The 11,254-nt window shown below is 44.7% G+C and overlaps 1 protein-coding gene across 1 annotated transcript; it reads right to left on the bottom strand.

Moving 5' to 3' along the window:
• Positions 1-9,811: 9,811 nt before the first annotated feature.
• On the bottom strand, positions 9,812-11,224 carry LOC123061960 (uncharacterized; the record flags this gene model as incomplete). The annotated part of the gene is given in 1 exon segment (XM_044485251.1): positions 9,812-11,224. A coding segment is annotated over 1 exon segment (597 nt), but the record flags the coding sequence as incomplete, so codon positions are not given.
• Positions 11,225-11,254: the final 30 nt, after the last annotated feature.

Here is an 11,254-nt window from a genome sequence, read left to right as displayed (position 1 = left end):
CTCTCATCGGGGGGGGGGGGGTCAATCTCCATCAACATCTTCACCAGCACCATCTCCTCTCAAACCCTAGTTCATCTCTTGTATCCAATTCTTGTCTCCAAGTCCGGGATTGGTACCTGTGGGTTGCTTGTAGTGTTGATTACTCCTTCTAGTTAATGCTAGTTGGTTTATTTGGTGGAAGATCATATGTTCAGATCCTTTATGCATATTAATACCCCTCTAATTATGAACATGAATATGCTTTGTGAGTAGTTATGTTTGTTCCCGAGGACACGGGAGAAGTCTTGCTATTAGTAGTCATGTGAATTTGGTATTCGTTCGATATTTTGATGAGATGTATGTTGTCTCTCCTCTAGTGGTGTTATGTGAACGTCGACTACATGACACTTCACCATTATTTGGGACTAGAGGAAGGCATTGGTAAGTAATAAGTAGATAATGGGTTGCTAGAGTGACAGAAGCTTAAACCCTAGTTTATGCGTTGCTTCATAAGGGGCTGATTTGGATCCATATGTTTCATGCTATGGTTAGGTTTACCTTAATACTTTTGTTGTAGTTGCGGATGCTTGCAATAGAGGTTAATCATAAGTGGGATGCTTGTCCAAGTAAGGACAACACCCAAGCACCGGTCCACCCACATACCAAATTATCAAAGTACCGAACGCGAATCATATGAACGTGATGAAAACTAGCTTGACGATATTCCCATGTGTCCTCGGGAGCGCTTTTCTCTATATAAGAATTTGTCCAGGATTGTCCTTTGCTACAAAAAGGATTGGGCCACCTTGATCCAGTTTATTTACTTTTTTTACTTGTTGCTCGTTACAAATTATCTTATCACAAAACTATCTATTACCTATAATTTCAGTGCTTGCAGAGAATACCTTGCTGGAAACTGCTTATCATTTCCTTCTGCTCCTCGTTGGGTTCGACACTCTTACTTATCGAAAGGACTATGATAGATCCCCTATACTTGTGGGTCATAAATAACATAGGAGACTCTCTATCATGAAGATCATGGTGCTACTTTGAAGCACAAATGTGGAAAAAGGATAGTAGTATTGTCCCTTCTCTCTTTTTCTCTAATTTTTTTTATTTGGGCCTTCTTTTTTTCGTCCGGAGTCTCACCCCGACTTGTGGGGGAATCATAGTCTCCATCATCCTTTCCTCACTTGGGACAATGCTCTAATAATGATGATCGTCACACTTTATTTACTTACAACTCAAGAATTACAACTCGATACTTAGAACAAAATATGACTATGTGAATGCCTTCGGCGGTGTACCGGGATGTGCAATGATGCATGAGTGACATGTATGAAGAATTATAAACGGTGGCTTTGCCACAAATACGGTGTCAACTACATGATCATGAAAGCAATATGACAATGATGAAGCGTGTCATAATAACGGAACGATGGAAAGTTGCATCGCAATATATCTCGGAATGGCTATGGAAATGCCATAATAGGTAGGTATGGTGGCTCTTTTGAGTAAGGTTTATGGTACCGGTGAAAGTTGCACAATACTAGAGATGCTAGCAATGGTGGAAGGGTGAGAGTGCGTATAATCCATGGACTCAACATTAGTCATAAAGGACTCACATACTTATTGCAAAAATCTATTAGTTATCGAAACAAAGTATTACGCGTGTGCTCCTAGGAGGATAGATTGGTAGGAAAAGACCATCGCTCGTCCCCGACCGCCACTCATAAGGAAGACAATCAATAAATAAATCATGCTCCGATTTCATCACATAACGGTTCACCATACGTGCATGCTACGGGAATCACAAACTTTAACACAAGTATTTCTCAAATTCACAACTACTCAACTAGCATGACTCTAATATCACCATCTACATATCTCAAAACAATTATCAAGTATCAAACTTCTCATAGTATTCAATGCACTTCTATGAAAGTTTTTATATTAAAGAAAATTTCCATGTTGTTCTAAAGGACTCTCAAAATAATATAACTGAAGCATGAGAGAACAATAGTTTCTATAAAACAAATCCACCACCGTGCTCTAAAAGATATAAGTGAAGCATTAGAGCAAAAACTATATAGCTCAAAAGATATAAATGAAGCACATAGAGTATTCTAATAAAGGTGTGTGCAGCAAGAATGATTGTGGTAAACTAAAAAGCAAAGACTCAAATCATACAAAACGCTCCAAGCAAAACACATATCATGTGGTGAATAAAAATATAGCTCCAAGTAAAGTTACCGATAGACGAAGACGAAAGAGGGGATGCCTTCCGGGGCATCCCCAAGCTTAGGCTTTTTGGTGTCCTTGAATTTTACCTTGGGGTGCCATGGGCATCCCCAAGCTTAGGATTTTCCACTCTTTGTTCCATAATCCATCAAATCTTTACCCAAAGCTTGAAAACTTCACAACACAAAACTCAAAATAGAAAATCTCGTGAGCTCCGTTAGCGAAGGAAAACAAAACACCACTTCAAGATACTGTAATGAACTCATTATTTATTTATATTGGTGTTAAACCTACTGTATTACGACTTATCTATGGTTTACAAACTCTTTTACTAGCCATAGATTTATCAAAATAAGCAAACAACACAAGAAAATCAGAATCTGTCTAAAACAAAACAGTCTGTAGTAATCTGTAGCTAACGCAACTTCTGGAAACCCAAAAATTCTAAAATAAATTTCTGGACGTGAGTAATTTATCTATTAATCATCTGCAAAAAGAATTAACTAAATAGAACTTTCCAAATAAAATGGCAGCTATTCTCGTGAGCGCTAAAGTTTCTGTTTTTTACAGCAAGATCAAAAAGACTTTCCCCAAGTCTTCCCAACGGTTCTACTTGGCACAAACACTAATTAAACACAAAAAACACAACCAAAACAGAGTCTAGATAAATTATTTATTACTAAACAGTAGCAAAAAGTAAGGAATAAAAATAAAATTGGGTTGCCTCCCAACAAGCGCTATCGTTTAACGTCCCTAGCTACACATAAAAGCGAAGATAGATCTAGGTATTGCCATCTTTGATAGGCAATCCATAAGTGGCTTTCATAATAGATTCATATGGTAATTTAACTTTTTTTCTAGGGAAGTGTTCCATGCCTTTCTTTAATGGAAATTAGAATTTAATATTCCCTTCCTTCATACCAATAATTGCACCAATCGTTCTAAGGAAAGGTCTACCAAGAATAATAGGACATGAAGAATTGCAATCTATATCAAGAACAATGAAATCTACGGGAACATAGGTCCTATTTGCAACAATAAGAACATCATTAATTCTTCCCATAGGTTTCTTAATAGTGGAATCCGCAAGGTGCAAGTTTAAAGAACAATCATCAAAATCACGGAAACCTAGCAAATCACACAAAGTTTTCGGGATCGTGGAAACACTAGAACCCAAATCACACAAAGCATAGCACTCATGATCTTTAATTTTTATTTTTATTTTAGGTTATAACTCATCATAAAGTTTTCTAGGGATAGAAACTTCCAACTCAAGTTTTTCTTCATAAAATTGCATCAAAGCATCGACGGTATGTTTAGTAAAAGCTTTATTTTAACTACAAGCATGAGGAGAATTTAGCACGGGTTGCAACAAGGAAATACAATCTATCAAAGAACAATTATCATAATTAAATTCCTTGAAATCCAAAATAGTGGGTTCATTGCTATTTAAAGTTTTAACCTCTTCAATCCCACTTTTACCAATTTTTCATCAAGATCTAAAAACTCCGAGTTTTTGAAACGCCTTCTAGGTAAAGGTGGCTCATCTTCAGTCCCATCATTATCAAGATTCATATTGCAAAACAAAGATTTAATAGGAGACACATCAATAACTTTTAGATTTTCATCTTTATTTTCATAGAAACTAGAAGAACACGCTCTCACAAAGCAATCTTTCTTAGCACGCATCCTAACAGTTCTTTCTTTGCACTCATCAATGGAAATTCTCATGGCTTTGAGAAACTCATTGATATCATGCTTAGGTGGAATAGATCTAAGTTTCAAAGAATCAACATCAAGAGAAATTCTATCAACGTTCCTAGCCAATTCATCAACCTTAAGCAATTTTTCTTCAAGCAAAGCATTGAATTTTTTTTTGCGAATTCATAAACTCCTTAACACTAGTCTCAAATTCAAAGGGCATCTTATTCAAATTTTCATAAGAATTGTTGTAGGAATTACCATAATTATTAGAGGAATTACAAGGAAACGGCCTAGAATTAAAATTAACTCTATACGCGTTATTACCAAAATTGTTCCTACCAACAAAATTCACATCCATAGATTTATTATTATTCTCAATCAAGGTAGACAAAGGCATATCATTAGGATCAGTAGGAGCACTCTTATTAGCAAACAATTTCATAAGTTCATCCATCTTTCCACTCAAAACATTAATTTCTTCTATCGCATGCACTTTTTTATTAGTAGATCTTTCGGTGTGCCATTGAGAATAATTAAACATATTATTATCTAGGAGTTTAGTAGCTTCTCCTAAAGTGATTTCCATAAAAGTGCCTCCCGCGGCCGAATCTAAAAGATTTCTAGAAGCAAAATTCAATCCAGCATAAAAATTCTGTATAATCATCCATAAATTCAAACCATGTGTAGGGCAATTACGTATCATTAATTTCATCCTCTCCCAATATTGTGTAACATGTTCATGATCAAGTTGCTTAAAATTCATAATATCGTTTCTAAGAGAGATGACTTTAGCGGGAAGAAAATACTTAGAGCTAAAAGCATCTTTGCACTTATTCCATGAATCAATACTATTTTTAGGCAAAGACGAAAACCAAGCTTTAGCATGATCTCTAAGCGAAAACGAAAATAGCTTAAGTTTAACAATATCATTATCCACATCTTTCTTCTTTTGCATATCACATAAATCAACAAAGTTCTTTAGATGGGTAGCGGCATCTTCACTAGGAAGGCCGGCAAATTGATCTTTCATGACAAGATTCAACAAAGCAACATTAATTTCACAAGATTCAGCATTGGTAAGAGGAGCTATCGGAGTGCTAAGAAAATCATTGTTGTTGATATTGGTAAAGTCACACACTTTAGTATTATCTTGAGCCATCGTGACAAGCAAGCAACCCAACACACATGCAAACAAGCGAAGAAGCAAAAGAGGCAAACTGGTAAAGAGGAGGGGAACGGAAAGAGAGGGCGAAAGGAAAAGAGGGCAAATAAAACGGCAAGGGTGAAGTGGGGGAGAGTAAAACGAGAGGCAAATGGCAAATAATGTAATGCAAGGGATAAGAGTTTGTGATGGGTACTTGGTATATCTTGACTTGTGCATAGACTCCGGCAACGATGCCAGGAATGACTCGTTGTCAGGAGTCAAATCTTGACTTGACTTGGTGCGAATCTCCCCGGCAACGGCGCCAGAAATCCTTCTTGCTGCCTCTTGAGCATTGCGTTGGTTTTTCCTTAAAGAGGAAAGGGTCCACGAGGAAGAAGTACATAGCTCAAAAGATATATATATATATATATATATATATATATATATATATATATATATAGGAGGAAGAAGTACGTCGGTGGAGCAACGAGGGGCCCACGAGGGCGGAGGGCGCGCCCAGGGGGGTAGGCACGCCCCCCTGCCTCGTGCCCTCCTCGATCGTTTCTTGACACCCACTCCAAGTCTCCTGGATCACGTTTGTTGAGAAAATCACGTTCCCGAAGATTTCATTCCATTTGGACTCCATTTTATATTCCTTTTCTTCGAAACCCTAAAATAGGCAAAAAAAACAGCCATTTGGGCTGGGCCTCCGGTTACTAGGTTAGTCCCAAAACTGATATAAAAGTGTAAAATAAATTCCATTAACATCCAAAATAGATAATATAATAGCATAGAGCAATCAAAAATTATAGATACGTTGGAGACGTATCACTCATCCATCCTAACGTGAAGACTCTGGAAGATCTGTCGTGCATAGCAGTTGTCGAACTGGTAAGATACATCGTAGCACCTATCGGCCAAGCATGACTTGACATCTCCACCAAAACTCCATGCAAGACGAAGCCGCTCCACCTCTTGCCTATGTCTTCCAGCGCTCCACAAACGATGCTCCCAAGAGAGAAACGACATTGCTGTGCCACCATCGTCCGATCTGGAAGACCATATCCTAGGGTTTCCCACGGAGCAGCACGAGTGGGTCGACAGTAGTTACATGACGATGCCTTCATCAAGGTAACGACGCAGAACACCGCCATCTCCCGTGATCGGCTTGGTTTTCATCGGCAACTATGTCTCCTCGACTCACAGACGGGGCTAGATGACGGATCTCGAGATCCGACAACCTAGCCTCAGGCCAACCACCTCTGATGGAGGAGATGGGCACCGCCGCCAATCCCAGGGCCACCGCGCCACCGCTCGCCTGCCGCGAGGATGCCGCCATTGTGAGAGCCGTCGTTGTGCTGCCGAGCCCGGCGCCTACCCGCCTGGATAGGCTGCCCGGGCCATCCCCGAGCAGCAGAGAAAAGGGGCCCCGCCGCCCACCACTGTGAGGGGCTTTGGCCCAGGGGCCTCGACCGGCGACGAGGGTCTGGGAGGGCGGGAAGGAGGGAAGCGGGGGAGGGGGAGGAGGAGGCTATGTGGGGGCCCAGATGCGACTCAGAGCTACAAATGCATAGTGCACAGTTGACAACTAGATCTCATCGGTCAAAATTGCTATCACCCAATTACCTGTCAACAATTATTGCTACCTTTGAGGGCTGCTTAAGGACCAGTAGGGTTTTTAAGAAAAACAAAACAACAAGTGTGATTTCATCGAAAAATAACTATGGTATTTTTCGTGTAATTTACTCATCGGCGAGCCGTTGCTGTCATCTTATTCTTTCGAGGGCGAACTGAAGCCTTCCATTTGTTTTTGGGGGTACAATTTTTGTTTTTAATACAGCGCCGTAAGGGAGTCTCTTTCCCACAAGTCAATTCATTTCGTGCCATGGCGGCTGCATATGTTGATCCAGTTTTTCATCCACCTTTAGAGGTGTCGACACTATGTGATCATCTCCTTAAGCGTGCTAGATTAGACTTGCTAGCTAGTTACATCAACAACTTAAACTGGGAGGAATTCGTGGAATAATAAATATGATAAATAATGAGAACCCACGTTTCATGAAGTTACACAAATTTGCACGCCAAAAGTACTATACGGGAGGAAGTCTACGCGGGCACCATATTTCTCCGTGTGTCCGTTCATGTTCAGCCAACAAATTTGTAAGGCCAACTCCACCACGCGATTCCAAACAGACGTTCGTTTTGTCCGGATTCTGTCCGTTTGGGTAGGGCGATGGAGTTGTGTCCGAGCATGTCCTAAGATGCGGTGGCCGTGCGCCAGTGGCGGAGCCAGGATTTTCGACATGGGTATGCAGAGTCAAAAAATAATTTTCTACATAACAATGTATGACTTAAAAAAGTTCATAATAATAACAACAAAACTATAAATTACTCTTTGGCTTTCAAACATCGATAGATACCGGTGTTGGTGTTGATGTCGAACTTATCTTCAACGCCTTTGAAGCTCTGTCCCATCAACGCTTCGAATCACCACACTTGTTCTTCGGTTTTAATATATATACAAAAATATACATGTTAGGTAGTGAGTTGGTGGCATCGCGGACAGTCTTACAAATTTGAATGTTGATAATTCTGGATTTTAGATGGATAAAATATGAAAATTCAACCTGTTTTTCTTGCACTTCTGCACAAGTTGTATAGCGAGCTAATACAAATCACGCTCAAAATTGACTGGATGCTACAAGAGATTAATAAAAAAAATAGGAAATGAAGATAATCATCTATTCTCTACTAACAATTCGAAGATATAAAAAATAATAAACCGAATTGCGCACACCTCCGTTGAGGACTTGTCTGGTAGATGGCAGATGCGACTGGGAAGGAGGACATGGGCAGACTAAGCAGATCGATCGGCGAGAGGCGGCGATCTGCGACGGCCGAAAATTGATGCGGCGATTTGTTCGGATGGCTGACGCGGGCATGCGGCGTGGCGACGCCAAAATTTCACGATGCGGCGGTTGTGTCAGCGAAATCACAGGCTCGAGGCGTTGCCTTTTCTTTTCAGCGGTCGAGGCGCTGGCTCGGTGTCCTGGACTTCGATCAAATCGGCCAGTATTAAGCATCAAGGAAGCCCACTAGCATAGACGCATAGTACCAGCCCAATATAGGCCCATGCGGTGCTGAATCGTTCTTTCCATCGTTTCTACGTACAACTAGACAGCTACAAGATCTAAAAAGGCGTACAGGCGCTTACATACTGAAACTTTCTTGCAAAAAACATTGGGTATGCAATTGCATACCCTTGCATTAGCCTAGCTCCGCCCCTGCCGTGCGCCCAACGCATCCCAGCCGCATCCTATCTGCGTACATTTTTTTTACAAGTCCTTAACTTTTTTTCATCATTCATTTTCGGTACATGAAAAATACATCATCACATTTTGACTAGTAAAGCAAGACCAAACAAAACAAGAACAATAAGAATACATTTTAGAAGATACGCAACTTCCATAACTGCTCCCTTGAGTTGGGTTAGGGCCTTCTCAATGCACTTATTGTTGATCTGTGGAGGAGGCTTGATCTGGCATCCTTCTTTCTTCTTCAAGCCAGAAGTTGATGTTGCTTCCTTACATCTAGTCTCGTGTCTAGCCTCTAATATAGCAACAAGTGCACTTGTCTCATCTACAGTCTCCATGCTAGCTAAAAGTGCACGAACATGTACTAAATTTCGCTCCATCAATATATCGATGTACTCTTCTTCCCAATACCAAAACTTGCATCCATGCTACACAATAAAATTTGTAGTTAGCACAACTAGTCAAAACTAGAGCACAAACCGAAGCTAAAAAGAGCACATACCCCATCGTTTAAGCACTTGATAAACACCCATCCGGAATGTTCCGGCGTTGTAGACACGCGGCGCACGACCATCCTTGGGCAGTGGTCGCACTTAATGAGTGGCAACGGTGCGCCGGCGAGCTTTTGGGCAAGCACCGAGCCCGGCCGACCGCCATTCGTGTATCTGCCGGCGGACCACCGATGGTGCAGATCCGAACGGCTAGAGGAGGAGCCACTGCCTGCATGTGGCCTTGCGGCCCTGCCAGGGCCTTCCGGCGAGGTGCCCGGCCAGTCCATGGCGCGGCCCGGCCTCCCACAGCCGAGCGAGCTCAAGACCGACCGGATCCGCCCCAAATCCGGCCGGCGGGTGCGCAAACCAGGTGGCCGTGGTTGGGTAGCTCGGCGGCGCCGAGGGGAAGGGGCTGGGCGAGCACGCGTCCGAACTGCACGGCTGCAATGGCAGCAGCGGTGGCGGCAACGAGGGGAAGAGTGAAGGGGGGTGCGGCCGGAGGGAGGGAGGGGGCGGATAGAAAAGGCCCGCCCTGTGCCACCGACGGGCGGGCCAGGGGAGGACACGCGCAGACGGCTCGCACGTCCGCGTGGTGTCACCCAAAAGCGGCGCAAGCTTGGACCGCGGATGGGTCGAAAGCGGACACAAAACGGACAAAAATCCGTTTGCTCCCGCGCGCTGGGCCGCCTTGTTTGTTCGTTTTACTTCAAACAGACGGGGGCGGACATGATAGAATCACGCGGTGGAGTTGGCCTAATAACATCACTATGAGAGCCTCTGTCCATGTGACCACATCTCCCTTTTTTTTGAGAAATACATCTCCCAATTTTCTGCCTGGATTTTGTGAGCATCACTCGACTGCATACTTGATTACAAGGACACCGGCGGTCATGTAAATGAATCTCTATTAACGTAGATTGGGCCTACTGTAATGCTAATTTTTCAGCTGCCATGTAGAGCAAGGCAGATCGACATTTTTTTTTTTGAAAGTTAGCAGGAAAACTGCTAAGATTCCATTGCAGAAGAAGAAGCCCATGGCTGAGACTGCTCGGTTTATCAAGGGAAACCGGGCGAAAACATGTACAGAGGACACAACCATCCACAACACCTAGCTAAACTAGGTCTAAAGCACACAAGACATACAAAAGCGTCAAAAGGCTGAGCCAACACAACACAAAACGAAAGGCACAACGCCATCGGTGTCATCGTATATCACCGTCCGCACTCACGGCCCAGCAACTTCGACTTCACCCAAGAGGCCAGTTCGTCGTAATGATCATGACCGTCACAAGCATGTTGGAGGACCTTGTCGACATCGGATAGAGAAGACATATCCGAAGAGAAGCGGGCATGTGCCGCTCCGATCCCGCGAGGACGGCCAACCTGACTTGTCTGCCGCTGCCTGCATGTCAAGAGTGCTCCAAAGGCGCAACACCGCCAGCCAAGAGCTGGCCACAACCTGGTGCACCACCACGGACATCGCAGCATTGGAAGCTCCCGGCCAACCACTCAACCACAGACAAGGTGCTCCTGCCAAGAGGTCAAATCTCCAAAACGATGCTTCCATCGAAGAAACGACGCCAAGAGCGCCGTCATCGCCGATCCGACAAGCGGATCTGGGTTTTCACCCGGAGACCGAACTCGAGTAGGGTAGATGCAAAAACTCCTTGGTGATGCCTTCAACAAGGAAGCAACATCCACAGGTGTTGCCATCACCGGCTAATTGCCAGACTTTCGTCCGGAGAAATGTGCGCCTACGCCAGGGACCTCGCCCCGGGCGCACCCACCACCGGATCTGGAGCCTGCCGCTCCTTCCATCTTGGCCGGAGCATGAATGGCGACGCCGCTGCACCATCCGAGAACCCAGCGTCCGGACACAGAGTGCCCAGACCGGGCCCCTCAACGTTGCGGCCCGAACGAGCCAGATCTGGCCGGCCCGAGCCGCCACCGCGCGTCCACCAGCACAACTCCGCGCCGCCCCCACGTTGACACGCCACCACCGCCGGGCACCAGACCGCCCGGACCACCGCGGCCAGATCCCAGGCCGCCACCATGACTGGCGCGCTCGAGCCCAGATCTGGCCCAAGCCGCCCACGACCACCTCCTCCTGCCCACCGCGCCGCAATACTACAACGTAGCACCGGCGCGACGGTCGCACACCAAGGACCGAAGCAGCCCTGGCCCGAGCATCCTTTGACGGCGAGCCCCAAGGCCGAGGCGGGCGCGCGCAGAAGGAGCGAGCAGGGGAAATGCCCCGCCGCCGCCGTCACTGGAGCCAGTCCGGCTTCGCCGGCGGCGCCTCTGGCGGCGGCGAGACGGGAGAGGGGAGGGGAGGGAGGCGGCGGCGGCGGCTAGGGTTTCGCCCCCCGTGTCGCCAGAGG

The sequence above is a fragment of the Triticum aestivum genome, chromosome 3A (assembly GCF_018294505.1).
Source record: "Triticum aestivum cultivar Chinese Spring chromosome 3A, IWGSC CS RefSeq v2.1, whole genome shotgun sequence".
Lineage (NCBI taxonomy): Eukaryota > Viridiplantae > Streptophyta > Magnoliopsida > Poales > Poaceae > Triticum > Triticum aestivum.
Note: the sequence above shows the minus strand (reverse complement) of the source record. Positions and strands in the feature narration are given on the sequence as shown.